This window comes from Podarcis muralis, chromosome 7, assembly GCF_964188315.1.
Source record: "Podarcis muralis chromosome 7, rPodMur119.hap1.1, whole genome shotgun sequence".
Classification (NCBI taxonomy): domain Eukaryota; kingdom Metazoa; phylum Chordata; class Lepidosauria; order Squamata; family Lacertidae; genus Podarcis; species Podarcis muralis.
In genome coordinates, this window is record NC_135661.1 from 52,498,144 (window position 1) to 52,524,859 (window position 26,716).

A 26,716-nucleotide genomic window follows, 5' to 3' on the forward strand; every position below is an offset into this window, starting at 1 on the left:
TGGCCTTGAGGATCAGATTGGGAGAGGATCTACAGGAAACAAGAATACTTTCCCACTCTACCTTCACCGCTATCATCAGGGTTGGAACACCAAGTTTTGCTATGATGACACCACTTTTTTAATATCCAGAAAACTTAAACAGAAGTAGCTGTTATGGGTGGGGGGTGTTCCATTAGGTTAGCTTTTGAAATCACAGCTATGAATGTAAGAAAGTACCTGTGAAGAACCCTGCTGGATCAGACCAAGGGACAATCTAGTCTAGCACCCTTTTTTCACAACCACCAATCAGATGCCCCTGGGAAGTCTACAAGATGGTGATGAATGAAAGGCCCCTGCCCTCCCATTATTCCCCAGTTACTCGTATTCAGATGCCTACTGCCTCTGACCCTGGAGGTAAGTAGACAGCCATCATGGCCACTGGCCATGTGTTTGCCTGATCATTCAGCCCAGACACTGAGATCCAGCGCCGAGGGCCTTCTGGCGGTTCCCTCATTTCAAGAAGTGAGGTTACAGGGAACGAGACAGCGGGCCTTCTTGGTAGTAGCACCCCCCTGTGGAACACCCTCCCTTCAGATGTGAAGGAAATAAGCAGCTATCCTATCTTTAAAAGACATCTGAAGGCAGCCCTGTTTAGGGAAGTTTTTAATATTTAATGCTGTATTGTTTTTAACACATGATTGGGAGCCGCCCAGAGTGGCTGGGGAAACTCAGCCAGATGGGCGGGGTATAAATAATAAATTATTATTATTATATTATTATTATTATATTCGAAAGTCTTTTAAGTTCATGGTCATTGCATTTTGTGGAAGGCAATTCCAGGGTGAAAGGCTGTAGTTCACTGGCAGCGAATCTGCTTAAAATGTAGACTCTCCCATGATTCATTGCCATGCAGCTCCAGGTAGGACTGGAAATGTCCCTTGCCTGAAACCCTGGAGAGCCACTGCCAGTTAGTGTAGACCAGGGTTTCCCAAACTTGGGTCTCCAGCTGTTTTTGGACTACAGTCCCCATAATCCCTGACTACTGCTCCTGCTAGCTGGGGATGATGGGAGTTGTAGTCCAAAAACAGCTGGAGACCCAAGTTTGGGAAACCCTGGTGTGGACAATTCTGAGCCACATGGACCCAGTGGTCAAAATAAGGCAACTTCCTGTGTTTCTATGTGTCATGTGAGAGGATGCAGCAAAGAGAGGCAGTCTCTAAGCTCTTAGCTCTGAGTAGCAAAAAGCCGTGCTCATGTGCATGACTTTCAGTCACCAGCTTGACTTCCTGCTTCCTCTTCCTCCTCTGCAAGATGCTGGAGTCAGGAGTGTTTCTGGAGCTTCTCCTCCTTTTCTGTTCTCACTCTGCTTCTGCCGCTTTTGATTTATTTTGCATCAGTCTCTGGTATATTCAGCAGCCTCAACAGCCAATGTATATTCATGAGAATTACTTAACGGAGCAGAATGGATCTCCCTGCATTGCAGGTGGATATGATGCATCAACTCTCTGCTCTCTGAGTATGGCCATCACTTTGGTGCTGCAGTTTCATTTTTAGCAAGTGTGCTATTATCAAGTCTACCCCCCCCCCCAAAAAAAAAAAATGGGGCAGGGTGTCTGCCTACAAAGCTTGGACAAGCAATATCCCAGCAAGTTATGTTTTTCTGCCTGTGTGTATTTGGCAGTGTTTTGGGGACAGGGGAGACACAGACCTCGGGAAGAGGCAGTGCACTGCCCAAGGCTCCAGTATTTGGTGATGAGGACAATCTGCAGTTACCTCCAGACTGTCAGCATTTGGGGGGAGGGATTCAAGTGCAAGAAGGGAATTTTAGGCTTGCCCAATTAAAGTGCTCTGTTGCTGTGGGTACAACAAATCTGCTTTTCTTTTCTTTTTAAAAAACTGACTTTTGTGGTTAAAAAAGTGACAGGTAAGTGCACTGAAAACCATAGGACAAATGAATGATTAATAGGGAGGTGTAAAAACACTGCTCAAGTAAATCAGGATGAATGGAAGATTGACATACAACTTTCCCGCAAACTAATCAGAGCAACTTCTCCGTAAAGACTGGGCATAGTCTGACCTTCACATATGTTTTGTACAAGCAAACCATGATGAATGTTGAATTAAAAGGTGATCTAAAGGAGATGTGGGAGTGAATGAGTCAGGTAACAAGAAAAGCAACCCTGTGGTACCTGCTAAGTGACTGCTGTGCTGGATCATGATGAAGCCATGTAGTAGCCAAACTACATGACGCAGACAAGGCAGAGGTGTCCCACTTTTCCAAAATGTTGTGGCCCTTTCCCTAAAGAAAAAAGTCCTTTACACCCATCAGATTGGTCTGCCAGGCCAGTGGAATAAATAGGAGCTGTGTATATGGATCCAGGTTAAGGGTCACCAACATGATGCTGTTGAAACCAGTTCCCATGAGCCCTGACCAGCATGGACAGTGGTGAAGGAGGATGAGTTTGGAGGGCACCACGTTGGCTATACCTGATGTAAGTGCTCATTTTGAATTGGGTTTGAGGCTAAATATAGATGCAAAGCGGCCTGGTATGCTGTATTTTGGGACCTGTGTTGATTCTTTCTAGACAGTCACACCTGTGCTTGTGGTCTCTATGTTGTATTTCATGCTGAATAGCATTGCCCTTGCTGAAGGATTCAGAGAAGTAGCTTAAAACTGCTTCACTAGCACATGGCCTAGATGGAGGCTGGACGGTGGATTCTATTGACACCTGACCTCCAGCTGCTGCTCTCGGGTTAAGTGATCAAAGGGAGGTTTAGAATTCACTTCAATTACTTCTATTTTATGGTTCAGGCAGCCTTACCCCCCACCCCAGACCTAATGTATTCTAATGCAGGACCTCAATGCAGCCCTCCACGCCTCTGTGTCAGGCTCTCAGAACTCTCTCCAGTCACACCCCATCTCCCCAGGCCTGCTCTGCACTCTCCTGTGAGTCTTTTGACCGGGCTGAAATCTGTCCTTGGAACTCTGAAAAGGCTTCCTGCTTGCCTGGGTGGAGGATAGAGAAGAGTGGGGTGGGGTGGGGGGTATATAGAAGCAAGCCTACTATAAAAGGTAAAGGTACCCCTGACCGTTAGATCCAGTCAGAGATGACTCTGGGGTTGCACGCTCATCTTGCTCTATAGGCCGAGGGAGCTGGTGTTTGTCCACAGACAGCTTCCAAGACATGTGACCAGCATGAGTAAGCCGCTTCTGGCGAACCAGAGCAGCACACAGAAATGCCATTTACCTCCCCTCCGGAGCGGTACCTATTTATCTACTTGCACTTGACTTGCTTTCAAACTGCTAGGTTGGCAGGAGCTGGGACTGAACAACGGGAGCTCACCCCGTTGTGGGGATTCGAAATGCCGACCTTCCGATCGGCAAGCTCTAGGCTCTGTGGTTTACACCACAGTGCCACCCACGTCCCAAACCTACTATAGAAAGAAGTAAAAATTACACTCACTTTTGCTTCAGGTCCTACCCTCCACAGGGATGTCCCCCCCCCCCCCGGAAGGTTGTGTGGAAGCCATTTTGACCCTCAGACTGAAAGAAGTCCACTCTTGTTGGTACATTATAGCAGAAGTGCATGGATAAAGGGTCTGGAAACCAAGTCTTATGAGGAATGGTTCAGAGACTTGGGTGTGTTCAGCCTGGAGAAGAGTGAGAGGTGATAGGATAGCTATCTTCAAATATCTGAAGAGCTGTCACATGGAAGCTTGTTTTCTTCTGTTCTGAAGGGTGGCACCTATGAGTCTATGCACTGGCTACCTATCCATTTCCTGGGTGCTGCCTTCAACCTATTAAACTAGAAAGCTCTGGGTTGCTGGTATGTTTTTCCCACCCCAATGTGAGCTGGTGTTTTAAGCTTTAATTATTGATTTGTCAAATGCTGGTGGTTGTTAAAATGTCGCAGGTTTTTACATTTGCTTCTAAGGCAGCTTGAGATTGTCCTGCATTAGGAGACAAAGGGCTTGTTCACAATTCTGCTTTGTCCGAAGTCTGAGCAGTTTTCAGTTTGCACCATCAGGAAAACCCACTCTGCCATGAATCGGAACAAACGCCCATCCATGGAAAACCAGTCCCCCCCCCCCCCCAGGGAAAGTGATGAGACAAGTGGAAGTGTGGAAGAGCCCTAAGAGAGCAATTGTAATAATGATTTTATTCTACACAGCTGTGATATTTTCTTATGAGTTGGTGGTTTAGAAATACCCATAAATAAAGTGTAAATCATGTGTCTGCTCAGAAGTCAATTCAATCGGGCTTATTCCCAATTTAAGTTGGGTTGTGCGTGATGTGGCCTGGCTTTAGATGCCAAGCTTTCTTCTGTTTGAAAGTAAATATATGTTTAATAGATTGGCAGAGTTGTCCTGAGCAGTTGCCAGATCAGCAGAAGAGGAAACAATCAAGAAGCAATTAGTCCTTGGATGGAGCAGCTAAAGATTTATTTCTCTGCTCATGGGCCTCCAGATGAAATAATCAATGGCTGCTTGCTTTCCACTTGCATTCTATGAAACTCTGAATAAACAAGATAGAAGCAGATGATTACTTCTGGAGGAGTGGGCTTTCCTGCAGAGACCCTGGGGTAGCTGCCAAGGAACCCACCCCACCCCCCCCAAAAATGATGTTTTTATATACCAAACAAAGCACTGTTATTTTTGAGCATCAGGCATATCAGCTGGAGTGAGTGGCTGCACTGTTATGAAATATCCTCTCAGTACCATTATAACCATCCTTTTACCTATCCCCCACCCACTCTTCCATCTCTTATTTTTCAGCCTATCCCACAGACACCTTTTTTTAACCTTTCCTACATCTTTCCAATCTTCCCCAGTTGTCAAGGGTACCAACTTATCTCGGTGATGAGAGTAGACAGGAAATTGTTCCCTTGGCAATTAACAGTACCGAACGGCAGGTTATGTACCCGCTAGCAGATTGCCTCAAAGCCGCTGCAAACTTGAAACAAAACATAATTCAGTATCTGCGAGGCCTGCCCATGTGAAGATGTGCATCTCTCATCAATATGATAAGTAAACAAGAATAAGCAAGAAAGGCTTATCCTTGTCCTCCATATTGATAAAATCCTGTCAATGGCAACTAGCCATGATGGCCATGTTCTGTCTCCACTGTGGAGAGCAGTGTGCCTCTGAATATCAGTTGCCAGGAGTCACAAGGGTGGAGAGGGATGCTGTGCTCGGGTCCTGCTTGCAGGCTTCCCACAGAAATCTAGTCAGCCAATGTAAGAACAGGATGCTGCTGGATTAGATGGGAATTTAGTCCAATCCAGCAGGGCTCTTCCTATGTTCTTCATGGATACAGTGGTACCTTGGGTTACAGATGCTTCATGTTACAGATGCTTCAGGTTACAGACTCCGCTAACCCAGAAATAGTACCTTGGGTTAAGGACTTTGCTTCAGGATGAGAACAGAAATTGTGTGGCAGCGGCACAGCGGCAGTGGGAGGCCCCATTAGCTAAAGTGGTACCTCAGGTTAAGAACTGTTTCAGGTTAAGAACAGACCTCCAGAACAAATTAAGTTCTTAACCCGAGGTACCACTGTATTGGTTAAATTGGGAGAAGCCAGTGTGGTACCCTCTCAATCTTGTTAGACCTTGAATCCCATCATCCCTGACCATTGGGCATGCTAGCTGGATGTTGATGGGAGTTGGAGGGCACCATTTTGGCTACTCTGTGCTAAATTATCCAGGTAGGGATTTGATCATCTGGCCCTAACCTCTTGATGCAGGCTGTTTATTCAGACTATTTACAACCCATCCTCTCTCAAAACAAATGACATGGGAAAGTATAAAGCACCAAAAAAAAAAAAAAAAAAAAAAAAGCCATCCCTAAACCTAAACTAACCATATATTGTAAAATGCACCATCAAATAATTAAAGTAACTAAAAATAACAGAGTAAATGAAACACTAATCAACTTGCAAAACTTAAATGGCCTGAGCAAATCAGTCTTAACCTGGCCCAAAACAGTCAACAGCCAGTGTGGCATAACGGTTAGAGCATTGGGTTACGACCTGGGAGAGCAGGGTTTGAATCCCCACTCAGCCATGAAACTCACAGGGAGACTTTGAGCCAGTCACTTTCACTTAGGCTAACCCACCTCGAAGGGTTGTTGTGAGGATAAAATGTGAAACACATACACCACTTTGAGCTCCTTGGAGGGAAAGGTGGTATATTGATGCAGTAAATAAATTAAGGAATAAGATAACAAAGTCTGGAAGAGAGGATGGCATTCCATAAACGGGGGTGCAATCTTATCTCAATGGTGAGGTATATTGTGCATTGGCTGAAATAACATACAGGTATGTATTATGTCATGGGAAATGCTTTGTAAAAAAATGTATATATTAGGTAAAGTTGTTTACAAAAATGTGTCTGTTAAGAGAAACTTGCACTCAAATGTTTGTGAATTTTCATGAGTTTTAAAAATAAATTTGCAAACTGATGTGGAAATGTGGAGAACTCAATTTAAAATGGGGGTAAAAATGAGAAATGGAAAGAATTGGTGGCCCAGTTGCTGTGCTAGTGCTGCATTTCATTACATCATCATCATCATTAAAATTTGAATACTGCCCTAAAGAAACAATTGAAGAGTACTTCAAGTGGAATTTAAATAAAGGGACAGCTTTAGAAACGGTTTGGGACGCAGGGAAAGCCGTCATGAGGGGCTTTCTAATCCAGAAAAACAGCCATAAAAGAAAAGAAAAAGAGAAAAAGAAGGAGGAGATTTTAGTACAGTTAATGGAGAATGAAAGACAATTAACTATCAAACCAGGTGATGAGACTATAAAACAAAATATAAAGTTATTACAAGCCCAATTTTCTATGATAGTAAACCAGGAGATTGAGTGGAAAGTTAAAATGTTGAAACAGAAGAGTTTTGAATCTGCTAATAAAATAGGGAAATATTTGGCCTGGCAACTAAGAGAAAGGAAAAAACAAAATATGATCTGTAGGATAAGGGATGGAGACAAGATAGTGGAAGACCCAAATGAAATAAAAAGGTTGTTTCAGAAATACTATAAGGATTTATATAAAAGAGGTAAGGAGACAGGCTATGATATAGAACACTATCTGAAAGAACATCATTTACAACAGATATCAACCGAAGAAAAAGAATTACTAAATCAGCTGATTACAGAGGAGGAGGTAAGGAAGGCAATATCAAAGATGAAAATTGGTAAAGCGCCGGGGCCAGATGGTCTGTCAGCCAAATATTATAAAGTATTAAGTGATCAAATAAGCCCAATCTTATGTGAAGTGATGAATAATATTTTAAAAGAAGGAAAGACCCCGAACACCTGGAAGGAAGCCTATATTACATTAATTCCTAAAAAAGATGTGGATGCCTTAGAGGTGAAAAACCATAGGCCGATTTCGTTATTAAATAACGACTATAAACTGTTTGCGGATGTAATGGCAGAAAGATTAAAAAAAGTATTAAATAACAGAATCCATAAAGATCAAACAGGCTTCCTTCCAGGGAGACAATTGAAGGACAACGTAAGAAATGTGATAGATATCATTGAATATTTGGAAACCAGAATAGACAAGCAAGCCGCTTTGATTTTCATTGATGCCGAAAAGGCCTTCGATAACGTTTCTTGGTGCTTCCTGACAGAAAATCTAAAAATGATGGGGCTGGGTGAAAGATTTAGAAAAGGTATAGAAGCTATCTATAATGAACAAAAAGCTAAGCTAATAATAAATAACTCGACATCAGAATTTTTTGACATATCTAAAGGGACTAGACAAGGCTGCCCCCTGTCTCCTCTGTTATTTATAACAGTACTTGAAGTACTTACTAAGAGACTGAGAGAGGCAGCGGAAGTGAAAGGGATTAAGGTAGGGACTAAAGAACATAAGATAAAAGCCTTCGCGGATGATATTGTATTAACTCTAGAAGACCCGAAAAATAGTATGAAAGAAGCCTTGCAAAAATTTGAAGAGTTTGGAGCGGTGTCAGGCCTCAAGATTAATAAAAATAAGACTAAAATGTTGACTAAAAATTTAACTAAGGAAGATATTCTAGAACTAGAACAAAAGACGGGAATTATGACAGCAAAGAAAGTGAAATACCTTGGAGTGTGGATATCAACGAAAAATATTAACCTATATAAGGATAATTATGAAGTCACTTGGAAGAATATTAAGAAAGATCTTGAAATCTGGGAGAGATTGAGGTTATCTTTTCTGGGGAGGATAGCGGTTATCAAAATGAATGTTCTCCCCAGAATGTTATTTTTGTTCCAAACCATTCCGGTATTAAAAGGTCTAAAGCAGTGTAAAGAGTGGCAAAGAGCCTTAGCGAGATACATCTGGCAAGGCAAAAGACCACGAATAAAAATGAAAATATTGGTAGACAAAAAAGAAAGAGGGGGATTCTCTCTACCGGATCTAAGTTTATATTATGAAGCGGTGTGTTTATTGTGGCTGAAGGATTGGATAAGATTGGAAAATAGGGACATCTTGGACTTGGAAGGTTTCGATAACAGGTACGGGTGGCACTCGTACCTGTGGTACGAAAAGGTGAAAGTTCATAGAGGCTTTCTAAATCATATCTTTAGGGGACCATTATTCCAAGTATGGGAAAGAAATAAAAATATATTGGAAAGGAAGACACCTTGGTGGATTTCACCAATAGAGGTGTTAACTATAAAAAAAATAAACATGGAAGGGAAGAATGCCACCTATGAAGAACTAACTTGGAAGACAGAGCAAGGGATTAAACTTAGACCATATGAAGAGATCAAAAATCTATTTACAGGGTGGTTGCAATACCACCAAGTAAATGACTTGCTAAAAGAAGACAAAAAGAAAGTAGGATTTGAAGATAAAAAATCTAAATTTAATGTAGAAGTTATAGAAGGTAAGAACAAAACACTGTCAAGGATGTATGATATTTTGCTGGAGTGGTATACAAAAGATGAGGAGGTGAAGGAGGCCATGATTAAGTGGGCGATAGACATTGGATATAACATCGACTTTGAGAGGTGGTTGGAACTATGGAACAAGAATATGAGATTTACGGCATGCACGGCACTAAAGGAAAACCTGTGGAAAATGATCTACAGGTGGTATCACACACCAGTGAAATTAGCGAAGATTTATAAGTTGAAGGAAAAAAGATGCTGGAAATGTAGAGAGGTAGAAGGTGACCTCTACCATATGTGGTGGTCGTGTTGCAAAGTGAGAGGCTTTTGGGAATTGGTCTATAATGAACTTAAAAAAATCTTGAAATATACATTTCCCAAAAAGCCAGAAGCTTTTTTGTTAGGAATGGTTGGTAAAGAAATTAAAAAAGAAGACAAGATCTTGTTTCTATATGCTACGACAGCTGCAAGGATTATGTTAGCACAAAATTGGAAATTAGAAGTAATACCCAACATAAGTGATTGGCAGGTTAAAATGATAAATTATGCTGAGCTTGATAGAATATCAGGAAGATTAAGGGACCAAGACGAACAGAAATTTCATGATAATTGGAAGAAATATTTAATGTATATGGAATCTAAATCTCAGGTGACACTGGCGGGGTTGAAATAACTCTAACAGCGGGAAAGGCCTATGTGAAAGAGTTAAAAAGTACGCGACAATATAACTTATTCGATACTTACCAAAGGAGTGGAGGGAAGTCCAAGGTTCAGTTGAGACTAACTTAGTTATGTATCTTATTTATGATTTGTGAAGTGGATATAATTTGTATAAGGTATGTGGTGGATTTTTTGTTTATGTTTTCCTTGTAAATATGTGCAAATATGAATAAAAATTTATTTAACAAAAAAAAAAAAATTTGAATACTGCCCTATACCCATAGATCTCAGGGCGGTTCACAACATGAAAAGCTATTTATTATCTAAAAGGGGGGAAATGTGTTCTTTTGTGTCAATCAGTTTCTTTCCTCCAATTGCAGACAGTTCCACAGTAAATCTGGCCACGGTGTCATGGACACCTGGTACGACAACCCTGTGCCTAATTATCCCCCCAACAACAGAATTGTAACCAAAGAACGCAGGAAAAGCTTCCAGACTGGTAAGTGTTGCTACAGATGCTGGGAAGCCAGCCTTGAGTAGGTTGGTGGGTTTCATGACCATCAATGGAAATTAATAAATGGGAGCGAAGCAGTGGTTTTTTTCTATAAAAAAATGTTTAGGGGTATTCTTTGCAACCACAATCTGAATTCAAGCTGCAGCTGTGAAGGAAGACTCCAGAGGGGCCCCAGAATGTGTCCCTGATTATTCCTTGGACACTCCTGCCCACCTGTCAAACATTGCTCACAGAGGCCAGTTCTGTTTTAGGAGAAGAGCCTGGAGCCCTGTGGCAGGACCTGATATGGGGAACCTGCAGTCCCCAGGTGCCATTGAGCTATAGTTCCCTTCATCCCTGACCCCACTGGCCATGCTGGCTGGTGGGGTGGGACTGATGAGAGCTGGTGTCACTCTGGAAGGCCACAGCCCCTCTCCCTGGCACAGACAGCACTGTGTTAGATGGTACAATGATCTGACCTTGGTATAAGGCAATTTTGTGTATGCCAAGGGAGATATACGAGGTCAGCTATTCAGCTAAGGAAGACTGCCAAATGCTGTGAAACCTTTTTGTGTTGTTGTCCCTCCTGGCAAATGCTACTTTTTTCTTTTGCAGCCTGGTCCAGAATGTCTGCAATCTCTTGCCCGATGTCCTTTTCTTGCCCCATAACTACCTTTCTTTCTGCAGCCTCTTCAGACACCAAGGAGGAAGGCTTGGAAGCTCAGATCAACAGGTTAGCAGAGTTGATTGGGAGGCTGGAAAACAAGGTAAGGAGGACCTTGCGTTTTAAAAAAATCTATTTTGACAGTGTCATCATGGCGAAAACAACATTGTGGTTCCATCAGTTTTATTAGAAACTCGTAACAATACCACTCTGACATTGAAGTACACCAGACTGATCAGCCTTGTGATTCAACACTGCAGCTGATATCATCTCCAAGAGCTCTGGCAGGGTGGCTGCTAGACAGTGGGGTGTGCCAACAGAATCCATCTGGTTCCCAACACCAGGTACAGGTAGATGTTAACTCAGCCAACAGCTGATGAGGAGGTTTGGACCCTAAAGATCAAAGCTGTCTCTGTCCCTCTAACCTCAAATCTCAGCTGGTGTTGAACCACACAACCTGGAGGACACATTTGGGAGAGGCATGTCCCTCCTACTTTCCCCAACCAGGTTTTAGTGACACAAGCCAGGTCAGCAATAGCACCCAAAAACCTGACAGGACTTTAGGTTTGGTCCCCAGGTAATAAAGGTTGGAAGATGGACTGGATGAGGAGTAAGGGCACAGTTGTCTTGCTTGCTTTCCTTTCCAGTAACTCTGCCCTGCACCTGCACCTCTGTTGTACCAGTGGTCACTGTAAGATTTATAAATTCAGTTTATCTCCCCATAGTGGGATGAATTGTGCCCATGCTCAGTCTGCTGCCCAGGGACTAACTGTTGATGGAGAACAGTTCCCCCCATTTCCTTAGAGTTATTTTTCTTTAAAGCAGATTTGGGGCAGACTGACTTTCAAAGAGAAAGCTCCTCTAGCAAACCATCTCTGAAAAATAGGACACTTGACCGCCTTGCTTGTTGACAAGCTAAGTACTGAGTAGGAACTCATGGAATGGAAATGGAGCATAGAGGAAACCTCAGAGTAAATAATGCATAATGCAATAGAAGCATATCACCCTTGAATTCTTAAAGTGAGAGGTGAACAGGAAGACCCAAATGTGATACAAAACAGCAAACTAGAACTAAAAGTTGTGAAAATGAGAGAGAGAGAGAAGAGCGCAGAAGATCATGGAAAGCTGAAGGATACCATGAAGGTCCTATATTCTGCTCAGAATAAAAAGGACAGTGTGCTCCTGACATTCGGTTATATAATGTTTTAGTAGAGTAAGATTCATCCTATTTGTATTGCAGGATGAGCATTTTATTAAATAATATAATCAATGGTTTTCATCTTTTTGCGGGGTGGGACAAGAATGAGCATTTTTTGTCAATCACCTTTTTGATGTTAGCTTTTATGTTTTGTATTCTGGATTCTGTGTTCTGTATGCTTTTACAGTTTTAAGTACCTTTGAGGCATTTCATGTTGTAAGTGATGCATAAAATGCAAATGGTCATGATGAGGTAGAGATGCTCCCAAAATTCACTTCTCCTGAATTTCTCCCTGGTGATTGTGTCCAGGGGAGCAGAGGGAGGGATAAGAAATTGAGTGGGAGGAAGGAAGTGGAATATCCTGAAGGAGAACCCTCCATGCTTCAATATTTTCTTGCAGGTTCCACTTCTTAAACCAGAATTTAAGGGTGAAACATTAGGCAGAGTGAACTGGAAATGCAATTGGGGATCATAACTGGGGAAATCCTTCCTTCCATGCTGTAATGTGAAGATGTGGGGGGGGGGGGGGAGGCAGGGATGATGAGGTAGATATGGGAACATTTGCCTAGGCAGGTGCATGATTGTGGCTCACAAGTGCAGTGAAAATAACTCAAATCAGACACCAGTGTTGGGTGAAATCAGGCCACAACTTCATTGGCTAAACAGCAGGTAAGCAGGGTTGGCATGGCAGTAGAGCGAGGATCAATTTCTTCTTCCACTCAGCCCTTCCTGGTGGAATGGTATTCTGCTTAGAGTTGGGAAGCACCCAACCTTCCCCCCCCCCATGGGAGTTGGCCAGTGATGAACCTTGGCATGCTGCTGCTATCCTATTCAATGCAGTGGGGTTTACTCTCAGGTAAGTGGGGTTAGGGTGGCGCTGTGGGTTAAACCACAGAACCACAGACTTGCCGATCAGAAGGTTGGCAGTTCGAATCCCTGCGATGGGGTGAGCTCCTGTTGTTCGGTCCCTGCTCCTGCCAACCTAGCAGTTTGAAAGCACAAAGAGCAAGTAAATAAATAGGTACTGCTCCAGCGGGAAAGTAAACGGCGTTTCCGTGTGCTGCTCTGGTTTGCCAGAAGTGGCTTAGTCATGCTGGCCAAATGCCGGCTCCCTCGGCCAATAAAGCGAGATGAGCACCGCAACCCCAAAGTCGGTCACGACTGGACCTAATGGTCAGGGGTCCCTTTACCTAAGTGGGGTTAGGACTGCACCATAACTTATCTTAGAATCCATAGTATATTATTTGCAACCCTCAGTATTTTAATACTTGCATTCACTTGGGCCATGTATTGAAGCCATGTCTGATGGATGGTGCAGCAATAAAACTGTTAGCACATTTGCAAAACTAAGCAGGGTCTGGTACAGTTTCAAACTGGGTGGGGGACCACATGTCAAGATTCCTGCATTGCAGAGGGTTGGACTATATGACGCTCAGGGTCACTTCTAATTATACAATTATATGATTCTATGAAGTCCTTCAAATTCAGAGCTGTGGAGCTGGATCTGACTGGTGGGCCAGCTAGATATGTCCCCCACCCCTGCAAGCAAAGTTTGACAGGTCCAGTCACCCCATGTCACAATCACAGGCAATCATAGGCATAGCCTACAAAGTACTGGGATCGCCAGGTCTAACAAAGCACTGTGCACACGGGCTTTGCAAGGCCTGAAGTTCAGCTGATGGTTGGGTTTTGTGAACAGTGCTTTGCAGGTGCCATTGATCAGCAGTGCCTGCAAGCTGACTTTTGGCTGAGGTTCATCTCCACCTTACCCCATCAGTTGGTTGTTGGATGAAAGCACTGTGCAAAATTGTGCTCTTAATTAGGGTTTTTGAAGATGTCTCCAGAAGCCCAGGTCAAAGCACTGTCTTGCCCTGCACTTTGAAAGGGACTTTATAGACACCACAGAGCAGCTGATTTGCATCTTTTCTGCTGAGCCCCATCCCCTCCTGCTGCAGCCCTGATATCATGCATCACATCCTATGTAGGGCAGGTGGGCGTGACCTTTTGGGTGTAATGAAGGCAGCAGGCTTAGAGGTCTTCCCTGCTGTTCTAAGTCTTCCTTATGAATTCTAATGCTGGTACCTGGATTTGCTTGCTGCCAACAGGAGCAAAGGACGTGGATTTTGTTCCAAAAATAATTCATAGAAATGTACACACATTCTAAAGCTCACAAATATGGACTGGTATTCACACACACACACACTGTTACCTTGACAACCAGCTTCTAAAAATGTGGCCAAGATGATCATTATTTTATAGAGGTGCCCCTCTCCCTGGGTTGTTATGACAACACAAAAGAATAACTGTGAGGTCTCTAGTATATGACTCTTCCAAAGGAGTCTCTGTAACAAGCAGGCAATACTTGCACTTAGTGGGGTTTGGAGATTCCTGGCCTAGCTGTTTATCCAGAAAGCCACCCCAGCATAGCCACACAAGGGATTTAAGGGTGCTTCAGCCCTAGACACTTGCTGACTGTTCTGCTCCTGTAAGGTGCCAGAAGTTACCAACTAAGGGCTGAAGTCGGAGGACCCTGGGGCTTGGCAGAGCAAGGAGAACCTTGTCTCTTTGTGACTGCACTTGAGTGCCACCATTGTGAGTGGTGACAGGCTGGAACTGCAGCTACCAGTTCAGAAGAGGTGATAGAAAGGATGAATATGGTTCTCCACCTAGTCCTGTATAGAGGTTTTTTTAAAAAGAAAAACGCAATTTTTAAAAAATAAATTTAATTAATAAGCAATACAAAACAATTATCTAACTACATTGTAGAAAAAGTTAAGGACAAAAATCTTCATGTTGCATATAGAGCAAATCAATGAAAAATAGTAAAATTTAATTCTTCCTTAACTTATTTTACAGTATCATGTAATCAATCACAGTTCCTTCTGTCTCCCACTATCCAGTCTAATTGTTAACATTAGCCATTTGGTTCTCCATCTTTCCTGGCTTCCTTTTCTTTTATTTTTTTGCATACATGATCCTTGCATGAAGATAGACAATACTTGGTGACAGATATTCTTAGATCTCCTTGAATTGTTCACATTGTTCAACAGGCATAGCAATAGTCAGCCTGAAACCCCAGAGAGCTGCTGGCCGTCAGAGCAGACAGAACTGAGCTACAGTGCAGAATCTGGAGAAATGTAAATTTCAGAGGATTACAGCGTTTCAGTTGAAATATTGTATCAGAAAGTATGGCTCACATTAAAATCCAAATCAAATTGAATTTCCATGCTCCCCCAGCCCCAATCCCTAGCCACTCATCCGCAGGCCTCCCTGCTCACGGGGAGACTGGCCCTGTCCGTGGCTAACGCTTCCTGCAGCATTTCTTATAGCTTAGGGAATTTGGATCGGAAAACATGCCAGCCTTCTTCCTTCTCACATTAACAATTCATGGGGAGAAGGGAGAATTTCCCTTCCTCTGATGCACATCACACAGCAAAGGCGTTTAATCTATCTCAGGCGTTTAATCTATCTCAACACCACAGGAGAAATACGAACCTTTACAGGAGCCACTTATTAAGAAATGGACTCAGGTTATGCAGTAGCATGTCACATTTGGGGTCCATGTGTTTGAGAGAAAGCAGGGGGTTTTGGGTTGTTGTTTTTCAAAAACAGGAATATGGGGTGGGGGTTTTTTAAGCATTGTGGTATAGTTTTGGTTGCCTCGCCCCCAAACGGATATTGTAAAGTTGGAAAAGGTCCAGAAAAGGGCAACCAAGGAGATGAAGCAACTCCTCTGAGAGAAGAGGTGGTAGTATATGGGACATTTCACTTTACAGAAAAGGCAAGTAAGAAGCAACACAATAGACGTTTATAGAATTATACGTAGGCTGGAGAAGGTGGATAGGGAAGTTTTTCTCCCTCTGCCATAACACTGGATCCACTCCCATCGTTTTGCCTGGAAGCTGAGGTCCCGTTCTGAGGGCCTTCTATCGGTTCTCTCCCTGCAAGAAGTGAGGTTACAGGGGACCAGGCAGAGGGCCTTCTTGGTGGTGGTGCCTCCCCTGTGGAATGCCCTCCCATCGGATGTCAAGGAAATAAACAAGTATCTGACTTTTAGAAGACATCTGAAGGCAGCCCTGTTTAGGGAAGTTTTTCATGTTTGATGTTTTGTCGTGTTTTTAATGTTCCGTTGGGAGCTGCCCAGAGTGGCTGGGGAAACCCAGCCAGATGGACATCCTTAAACTATGGTACTCATTCCACAGTTTGATGGTTTTAAAAGAGGGTTAGACAAATTCGTGGACAATTATGCTGTCAGCGGCTACTGGCACAATGGCTATGTTGTGTCTCCAGTGTCAGGGGCTTTATGCCTATGAGTACCAGTTGCTAGGAATCACAGGTGGGCGGAGTGCTGTTGTTGAGCTCATGTCCAGCTTGCAGGTTTCCCTCAAGCATCTGGTTGGAGCAGTATGGTGGTCTGGCTGGGCCACTGGCCTGTTCCAGCAGGCTTGCCTTGTCAAGCATCAAAAGACTGGGTGGAACTTCTGGAGTTTAGTCAATTTAATTGTGCCCTAAGATTCTTTTACTTGTGAAATTGTTTATTGCTAGACTGGGGTATCTGTGACCCTCTAGATGTTGCTAGGCTACACTCCCATTGCCCCTGCCCATTGGCCATGCTGGCTGGGGCTGATGGGAATCGGAGTCCAACAACCTCTGGAAGGCCACAGGTGCCTGGTTTAGTTTTTGTTTGATATGTTCCTGTGTATTTTGATGAACATACTGTTAATTGATGCAGATGTTATTTTCTAATGCTTTGTTCTTGCTTTGAGCTCAACTTTGTTTTTGGAAAAGCGGTATACACACGTTGAATCAAATCAGAGTGAAATGTTCGCTAATTGTAGCAAGTGGTGAAATTTGCATGTGTGTGTGAATCACACAGATTAAAGAGGAAGCAGAACTTTCTGTCTCTGCGTGTCAGCTGAGGCTTAGCCTATAAATACAGCAAAATGAAGTGATAAAGTCCTACACTGGCAGAGTGATCTGTGCCATTTCAGACTGCATGGGGAATGGAGAAAAAGCACAGAGCCTCGGTCCTGGATGACACTGATTGCTGCAATGGGTATCAAATAAATAAACTTCAGTCGCAATGTCTTGGTGAATTCTGATTAGATACTTTGTGTATGAAATATGATCTGTTCTACCTAGGACTTGGGGGAGAAATTTGACTTAGTTTGCCTTTTAATGAGAAACTACATAATTCACACTTTTCAAATTGACTTGTTATCTGAAACACACTTATCCTTCAAAGCTCAGTTCTCTGAATTTTGTGGTGCAGTTTTCAAGCAAACCTTGTGTATGAAAATGCACATAATTGGGTGGAAGATTTCTGAAAAGGCATATATTGCTTAAAATAACTATAATGTACATGCATTATATTAGAGAAATACAGAAAGTTTGTATTTTAGTCAAAACTGCATACAAAAAAATGTGTTTATTAGGCAAAATTAGCAAAATAGTGACCAATTGTCATAGGGGTTTTTGTTTTGTGTTTTTTTAAAAAATCAAATTGCTGCAGAAATGTGGAGAACTGAATCTAACAGAGAAAAGATGAGGCACCTAGAAAAACAAAATAGATAGATTAGCCCATCTCTACCACACTGGCTCTTGCAATGGGTATCATACAGAACAATTCTTAGCTGCAATGTCTTTTGGTGAATTCTGGTTAGATAGTGTGTATATGAAATAAGCTCTGTTCCATGTGAACTCCTATGCCACACAGCTGCTAATGGGGGCTTTTGCTGATTTTTGTTGTTTCTGGTGGGTGTTTTCACTACTAAAGCCTCTAACCTTTCTAAAAATTGTTTTCCCCACGACAGACTCTTTGGTTTGACCTGCATCAGCGACTGTCAGACAGTGAAAACACAGCTTGCACAGTGAGTACTCAAAAAAGTTCCTGTCTCTCTTCAGGAAATAAAATACATTTACATATGCAAATCACCAGAATGGGGAGGGGCGTTTGCCCCCACCCCTTCATCTTAGACCTCCATCTGCTGCAAATATGACTCGAAAGGTCATTTCTTCTTTATGCAAGCCAGGAGGAAGGCCTAATGAGCTTTCCCCTCCTGTGGAATCCTAGGTTGTCCAACACATGCTGTCCCCTCTTATATCAACATGAAACACCATCTCAGCCATATGGTCCATTCACTGTTTTTGCAACCCCTCAAGAAAGGAAGCAGGTCCCAACTTTCTTAAAACTGGAGGAGAGACTTGTTTACTTTAACAGAATTTGTACACCACTTAATTGTAAAAACCTTTAAGCTGTTAACATAAATAAAATTGTTGATAAAAATCAATAGTTAAAGAAAAAGTTCACCTAAAAAACTAAAAACAGATGAAATGAGCAGTTAAAAACGCACATTAAAAATAAAATTGCATGTTAAAATACATGTCATCTTCTCTAAACAAAAATGTTTCTAGCAGACACTGAAAACAGGACAGCAAAGGCCCAATGTCAATGGGCAGGGAGTTCTACAGGATAGGTGCTGCCACATTGAAAAATTGATTCTTTCCCGTGCAGAATGAATATTGAGTGACACTTGTAAAAGTGCCAGTTCTGCATATCAAAGTAGTTGAGTAGACACAGATGAGAGAAGGTGATCTTCAAAGTAAACTGGTCTCACGCTGTTAAGGGCTTTATAGACTAATAGCAAAAACCTTTAACTTGGCCTGCTAACAAATTGGCAGCCAGTGCAGATGTCATATAATCTCACTACACATTTTTATGTGCAATTTTCCCTAGCATACATACCCATTATTGCAAAGCATATTTCCACCACTATATGTTTTTTCCCCATGCACACTTTACCTTGGTACCTGCATTTTTTTTGTACACATTACTTGGCTGGAGAACTGTATTGCAAAATTCAGAGGAGGGTGAATTTCCCAGGGTGGCTGTCTCTCAGCTCACATATTATTGCAGAAAGTGCCAGTGAGGTAGATTTGCCTGTAATATGAGAAATGAATCACATTTCTCCTCCGCATCTAGCAGTAGCCTGGTAAATAAATAAACATTAAGGCCAGTTCATAATACTGTGTTCTGGTTTGACTCTGCAGTTGCCAGCTCTAAAAGTCTGTGATTCTGTTATTGTAATTTTGAACACGCTATTAGTTGATCTAAAGATTTTTAATCATAAAAAGATAAGCCCCGCTGGATCAAGCCAAAACATCCTTTTATGACAATGGCCAGCCCAGCCTGCAAACATATGCAGGTGAAATCGCCAAATGGATGAGTCAGCTAAATATTGTAGCCCAGTGGCAAATATGCGTTTTGAAGCCTGCAGGAAATGCCTTTTGAAACCTCACAAACTATAGAGAGGTGGCTGGCTCAGATCTAGGGCTTTGGCAGCTGGCCTCTGCTACAAGCAAAACCCAGCTGAATTTTATAAAATGGTAAATACTGAAGAATCATTATTTCAACTTAAGAAAAAAGATGCTGCGACGGACAGCAGAGCCAGACCAGAGTCTGGTGATGCCGTTCCCCTGAAATTCCACCAGAGTGCTGGAGCCTCTCTCTGATTCGCTATAGAGTCTGCTAGCCACAGAGGGGGAGGAACAGCACTTTGGGGAGGGGGAAGAATAAAAGGAGCAGTTTCTGAAGGGAGAGAGTTAGATAGGGCTGGGTTTGAGAAGAGGAATAGGATTTGATTTGAGATAGACAGGTTTCAGGTTGGGAGACAGGGAGAACTGGTTTGGAGTTAAGTTAAACATCTACACTGAGGGGACTATCCATAGCGAGAGGACAGGGCCTTGCAGCTTGGATAGGGAGACTGGGTTGAGTGTCTGGAGAAGGTATACAGACAGGAGTGTTCTGGGAGGGATGTGACTGAACTGGGAGAGAGAGATCTTGTGGGGATACAGGCTACCTGGGTCTCAGTATAGCCAGGAAGGGAGAGTTCTTCTAGGTACTGAAGGCTCCCAACCCAGTAACCAGGGGTGCAGTGATCCCCTGGGTCTGTTTTACCATTTCGAAGACCTCAGGTGTGGGATGGTTAAGAGGGTAACTGAGAAGAAGTGCCCTTTGCTCATGAACCAAAGTGTTAAGCTGTGAAGGAAGAGGTATGGTGTTGAAAGTATTTAACTGCAATATCTAAGTGACAGAAACTAAGTTAGGCATTTTACCATCTATTCTGGAAACGTGAATATTTACCTGATGTGTACCAACTGATTTTTACTAAATGAAGTTTAAGAAGAGTTGTGCCTATAATACATTGTTTAAGCCTGAGGCATCTTATAGTTAGTTAAAGTAAATAAGTTAACTTCTACCTGAAAGGACACGTTTTCTTACCCACTTCATTTCATAAACTTCTTTTCGTTTAATACAACTTTTCTTGTTTGTTTAATCAGCTCCTGCCTGAGACTCTAAAACATTAAGTTTTCCCTCACATAAGTCCCCCGCTACATAATCTGTGGTAAATTGTAGAAATTTGTGTAATTGGTGTACCGTGAGGTGAGTGCACTATCTTTAATTGGCGGCAGTTAGCAGGAGTGGATCCGCCACATTATTAATGGGTGGTATTAATCAGGCAGATTTTCAACTTGAGAAAAAAGATTCATTCTTGCTTTATTTGCAGACTGCGCACAAGATGCATTCATGTTTTTCTTTGACTCTCCTCCAAGCTGCTGAAGGGAAATGCTTTATAGCTCAGGACTGGTTGACTCTGCAGAGCAGAGCAGAGCAGTACAAATAAGAGACATGTTTGTCACACTTGGCTAAGCCTTGATTGCACGCTGAATGCATAAAATGCCTTGAAAATGCAACCTCTACCTGCCAGGGACTCCCCACTGATTCCTTGTGACAGGTCCCAGATGTGTTTGAAAAGATTAGCTCTGAGATCCTGTTTTTTTTGTTGTGTGAACTGAGCTGTTGCCTGGAGAATGTGCTGCCGTTGAAAGTCTTGTGCCAAAGATTTAAGCAAGTCCCTGTCCCTGATTCCCTCCAGACAATCTATTAATCAAGCATCCTGATTTGCTTGCACAAAGCTTATGCAGTGGTTAGATTATGTCCAGTCTTCATTGAGCATTCATTCTGTTTGCAGGACAGTTACATGACATGAGGCATTCATCCTGATTTGCTTACAGGGTGTTTATATGTCTGCCTATTAGCCATTTGTTCATCCTACGCTTTGAATCCATTCCACCATCGCATTCCAAATTGCAAAATGCCTGCTACTTGCAAAAGTAGATTTGGCGCACTAGAGCAACTGAGCCCTTTAACCCACTTTACATGTGCAAACCTAAATTTCCTGTATGTGCAGAAATTTCTCCCGCAAAGTATAGACAGTTTGGACACCTATCACCCCTGCATACAAGCAGACATCTTAATACTCGTACACCTCTAGAACAAAATCTGCATGTGTATGAGCTAGAAGCAGATTCATAATGATGCTAGGCATCACTGAGCAAGAGATTTAACTCTGCTCTAGTTTTCTGGCACTTGATCAAACTAAGAACGTAAGAAGGGCCCTGCTGGATCCGGCCAAAGGCCCATGTAGTCCAGCATCCTGTTCTTGCAGTGGCTGACTGGGTGCCCCTGGACAACCTGCAAACAGGACCTGAGCACAACAGCACTCTGCCCATCTGGATTCCTGCACTGCAGGGGTTGGACTAGATGACCCCAGGGGTCCCTTCCCTTCTAACTCTTCAAATTTCCAGCAACTGGTATTCAAAGGCATACTGCCTCTGACTGCAGAGGTGGAACATAGCCACTGTGGCTAGGAGCTGTTGATAGGCTTACCCTCCATTAATTTGTCTGACATAAATTATAATTTTTATTAATTTTCAAGATTAACGTAACAACAATCCTAAGAAATAAACAAGGGAAAAGGTAATAGAAATTTAGGGATTTGTTTTTTCTTCCCTAAATTAAGGCATTTGACTTTTCTAAACCTGAGCTTATATGTATCTCAGTTCCAAGTCTCCCCTTGGTGATGAATTTGCAGTGTGGGGGAAGAAGGAGGGCAAAAAGAAAACAGGCCTTTTATTGCCTTCTATCTCCCCAGGCCCACCATAACGTAGAACAAGGCAGCCACGTGTGGCAGGTAGTGGACAGGGGGCCATGTGGTCAGATCTGTGTGTCGTATTGCAAGAGTCAGCTGCCAATCTGTTTCGCTTCTGTATGTGGAATGGGCGCCATTTTGTCTTTTGCCTCAGATAGCAAAATGTCTTGGGCCACATTTGCCTCTTCTTCACCCTGCGAGCCCTATCAAGGGCCCCGCATTTCCTCCATATTAGCAAGCGACGTGGTTTCAAGCTGCATTCATTGTCAAGCTTTGCTGTTTGGTTCCAGCTGTGATCAAGGTTAACCTGGGTGATTGCTTTTCTAATCAAATCCAGCCACTTGTGATTAAAAAAGCAACTCGAGTATGAAAATAGGGCCTGAAAATAGCTTGCCTGCATTTGACAAGAGTGCCTTCGTATGGTATCTCATGGCAGGGTGGGGGTGTATTTTGACTTCGTAAGGGAAGATTCAAAATCCATCTACCTTCATCTTGGAAATAGGGGTGGGGTATAGCTCTCTAATACAAGATGGTATTGAAGAATGATTTCTCATTTGCTTCACTTCATCACTGCTTGATGTTTGGAGGCAGTTGTTGTCAATGGGGGAGGAAGGAATCCTCTTTCCTATATTGCATAGTTTTTGAACATTTGGAATTTCAGAGCTAGTATGGTATTCGTGACCATTACCTGAGCCACCAGGGTTCAAATTCCCCACACTGGTATGAAGCTTGCTTGGACCAGTCATTCTCTCTTAGGTAGTTGTTATTAACTTGAGTAACACAGATGGAATCCAGAGATTAAAGAAAGTGATAATACTTTACTGGGTAAACTGAACAAGAACAGAGTATAACTTGAGAAAGAAAGATAAAAGCATTTTACATAAAACAATATAAAATATCAATAAAACAAACAAGTGACAAAATGCATTAAAATATAAAGTCAGCAATTTTAAAGCAAATCTGCATAATAAAATTACATGAGACAATGAGAACCCAGAATTTATCTATCTTCTCTCTCCGTATATTCTCTCCCTCCTTTCATATTTATGTCACTGGTTTTCTTGCAAGATAGGTACCCAGTATGTCAAGATTTCTTGACAGTAGATGGCTCTTTCTTCCAGAGGGAGGGGGCAGAAGGAGTGACAGGGTGGACTCGGGGGTTGAGTGATGGCAAATATGTTAACCGACAAATAGGGCTGTTGAGGAATTCCAACAAAAATAGAAAAAGAAGCAAAAATCCCTGCAGTTTGCACGTTGTTTTCAGGAAAAGAAATCAGTTGAGCAAATGCAATCAGTATTTGTTTACATCACTGTTGTGTTTTAAGCCTGCAAACAACACATAATTAATGATGTTTTCACATATCCTTTACATTAAAGCAAATGTAGGTTATGTAAACGATTATGTATCTTATGTTAAATAACAGATAATGAGATGTATTTCACAGAAACTGAACTGCAGTGGCATGGAAGCATTGCTAATTGTGATGAATCTAGGTCAGAATGGAAATCACTGCCTTCTTACTTCCTTGCCCACAACTCATTTGTATTGCAGGATGTAGTCACAGTGACACTACTCAGCACATAGCTGCATGAGATGGACTCGTTTGTCAGCTTTGATTATTCTCCATGTCCCAGGCATGCAGCGTAGAAGAGGAGGGCCCCCACCCTATTACCTGGGCTCTTGCTAGCTGGCTATGGAGACAGAGGTAGTTGCAACAGAGACAGAACACTTCCTGTAGCAACCAGGAAGTGAGCACTGTGGGTTGTATCCACTGCTATCTAGACCCAGAGTGAACCCATTGAAATGAATGGATATGACTAATGTAGAACCATTTATTCAAATGGGTCTGTTCTACTTGGAATACAACCCTATGTACCAAATGGATGCTGGTGTGCAGCGTTTGTATAGGACTTTCAGGCAATCAAACATTACAGAGTTGTTGTAATGCTTACAACTAGATAAAGACAAGTCAAGACAGACAGCCGGTTCCTTAAAACTTTCTAGTGAGCTCAGAGCAAGGGGGGAGATATGAACCAAAGTCTTCCTGATTTGTAATTGTGGCCAAGGCTGCAATCCTAACCCCACTTACCTGGAAAAAACACCACTGAATTCAGTGAGATTTACTCCTGTGTAAGCATAGCTAGGATTGCACTGTTAGTCTCTTATTCACTACTGCACCAGCTCTCCAAAGCAAAGTATAGCTGTCAAAGTCAAGGTTCAACTACGTGAAGATTCACTTCACTTTGGTTTTCTTTCTCTCCCTCTCACTCTAGTATCTTCTTTTGGTACGAACTGAGATGACAGTTTCCCAGAAGCATCTGGGGGAGTTTTGTGGCTCCCTTAAGCAGTACTTGAAGACTGTGGCAGGAGAACGGGACTGCTTTCAGTAAGTACCACTTCTGTTCTCCTGCAGGAATGTTGGATATGATGGGGCAAAGGGTGTGTGTGATTGACTCCGGTTCCCACAACCTCCTTTACCATGTCATTTCTTACAGATATCCTACTGGGATGGGATTGTGAGTGGAGCCCAATACTAGTTGTGGTTGTGGGCCAATGCACTCCCATAAAATTTTATAAATAGATCCAATTAAAGAGTGGCTGTCACATTCTTTTCTTAATTTCACATTCTTGTAAGAGGCAGACAGTTCACAAGAATTGTTGTGGTTCATCAACCACAGAGATAATTGCTGAATAGTTTCTGTTTTCATGACAAGTGGGGGAGCACTAAGCAGGGATACACTCACGCTGTATCCCTTAACCACAAAGTTTTTTCAACTGCTGCCCACATTTCTCTCTTTCTCTCTCTCTTTGCAGTGTAACTGCAGTCAGGCTTCCTGATGGGGTCACTTTCATTGTCTACGAGTTCTGGGAGTCAGAGGATGACTGGAAGAGGTAAGGCAAGACATCAGGTAGACTCTTGGCAGCCATTTGGAATGCAACTACAAGGAAACTGACCAATGCAGCAAATCATTCATAAGCAGCAGCAGCCCACCAATGGCTGTTATTATTTTTTGCTGCACATATTTAAACTATGAAACTCAGTGATGGCCACTGGATGGTTTAAAAAGAGGATTAGACAAATTCATGAAGGAGAGGGCTATCAAAGGTTATGCTCTGCCTCCACAGGTGTGTGTGTGTGTGTGGTTTAACCTTGTACACGTGTGTATCCATCCTAGGAGGATGTAACATTTTTAGGCACTGGGGCCAATTTGGGAAGGAACTTTTCTGCATTAAATGAAATGTTCCTTTGGGATGAATTCCAGAAACAAAAAGGGTCTCATGATACACGGTGTCACTAAGGGGCCTCTCCCCCAAACCCTGGAGAAAGTTTTGCACTTTATAAATTGTTTCTATGTGTTTAAAAATCAATGAGGAAAAAGACTACAGCACAAACCAGTACAATGATTTAATTTTTAAGGCAGCCAGCCTAACAGCAGCAAAACGGGGGAAGCAAAGCTTGACAGCTTGAAGGAGCGCTTAGTGCATTGGTATCTAGTACAGCTGTCATTCAAAATGCAAAAGGCAGGAGGGGAGCTGCAGGGGTCCACTGTGGGCTCTCTTGGCTTTCACTTTTTAAAAACACGCACACATCTGCCTTAGATCTGTGCCAAAAGTCTCACCTGCATGATGACTCTCTTCAGTTCCCTGCAGAGCCTTCTGAACATGAAACTCCTTGGCCATCTGTTGGGATGGGCACCACTGCTCCCCTCACCCCCTGGCCTTGTGCCCTGCAGTTCATCATATCCTCCCACCTGAGCACAAGACTCTCAATGCGCTCATCACTGGTCAGCAGCAGAGCAAAGCTCTGTGGCACCAAAGGCAGCTGATCAGAGAGTGTGTCAGGGGATGGAAGGAGATGAGCAAAGCTATAAAGGGAGCCCCCTCTTGGGGCACAGTACAGTCACAGAATTTTGAGAGACTTGTGCGTTTCTGCTACTCTGATGCAGACTCCCATTATTATTATTATTATTATTATTATTATTATTATTATTATTTAAACTAGCTCTGCAAGTATATAAGCTGCAGCAGTGATGGTACACCTGGAAAGAATGGATTGAATGGCTGGTGCCTAAATCCCCTCAGCACTTTTGCAATCTTAACCTCATGTAGGTGTAAGTCCGATTTCATCTCAGTGGGACTTACCTTCTGAGTAGAGGTGTGTAGGATTGCACGGTTTAAAATGTTTGCATGCTGCTGTTTGTTCTTTTTAAAATAAAATAAAAATGAAACTTTTTCAAAATATAATTCTGCAAGCAGCCTTCCTGAAGCATGCATGAGGGACAGGTTTGCCAACCTGTTAGTCAAAGGTTTGGTGCAAAAGAGCAGGAGGAGTCTGCTGGACCAGCCCAGCATCCTATTCTCACAGTGGCCAACCAGGTGCCCATGGGAAGCAGACCTAGAGTACAATAGCACTCTTCCCACCTGTGACTCCCCAAAGATTCTGTGAAAGTTTGGGTTGCGACTAGTAGCCACTGATAACTTTATTTTCCATGAATTTGTCTAAACCTCTTTTTAAAAGCCGCAAATTGGTGGCAGTCACCACATCTAGTTGCAGCAAGTTCCATAGTTTAACCAGGCCCTGTCCTTGTGTCTATCTTGAATCTTCCAACATTAAGTTTAGCTGCATGGCCTATTTGGGTTCTAATATTAGGAAACAGGGGGACGCGGGTGGCGCTGTGGGTAAAAGCCTCAGCGCCTAGGGCTTGCCGATCGAAAGGTCGGCGGTTCGAATCCCCACGGCGGGGTGCGCTCCCATTGCTCGGTCCCAGCGCCTGCCAACCTAGCAGTTCGAAAGCACCTCCGGGTGCAAGTAGATAAATAGGGACCACTTTCTAGCGGGAA

The 26,716-nt window shown here is 42.8% G+C and overlaps 1 protein-coding gene across 1 annotated transcript in view; it reads left to right on the forward strand.

Annotated features, from left to right (window-relative positions):
- Nucleotides 1-26,716, forward strand: part of NECAB2 (N-terminal EF-hand calcium binding protein 2) — a 145,130-nt gene that overhangs the window by 113,206 nt on the left and 5,208 nt on the right. The window contains exons 7-11 of the mRNA XM_028739548.2: nucleotides 9,907-10,025; nucleotides 10,707-10,786; nucleotides 17,695-17,751; nucleotides 24,148-24,260; nucleotides 24,689-24,766. Of these exons, the coding sequence (XP_028595381.1) occupies nucleotides 9,907-10,025; nucleotides 10,707-10,786; nucleotides 17,695-17,751; nucleotides 24,148-24,260; nucleotides 24,689-24,766 (447 nt within the window). The remainder of the gene's footprint in view (nucleotides 1-9,906; nucleotides 10,026-10,706; nucleotides 10,787-17,694; nucleotides 17,752-24,147; nucleotides 24,261-24,688; nucleotides 24,767-26,716) is intronic.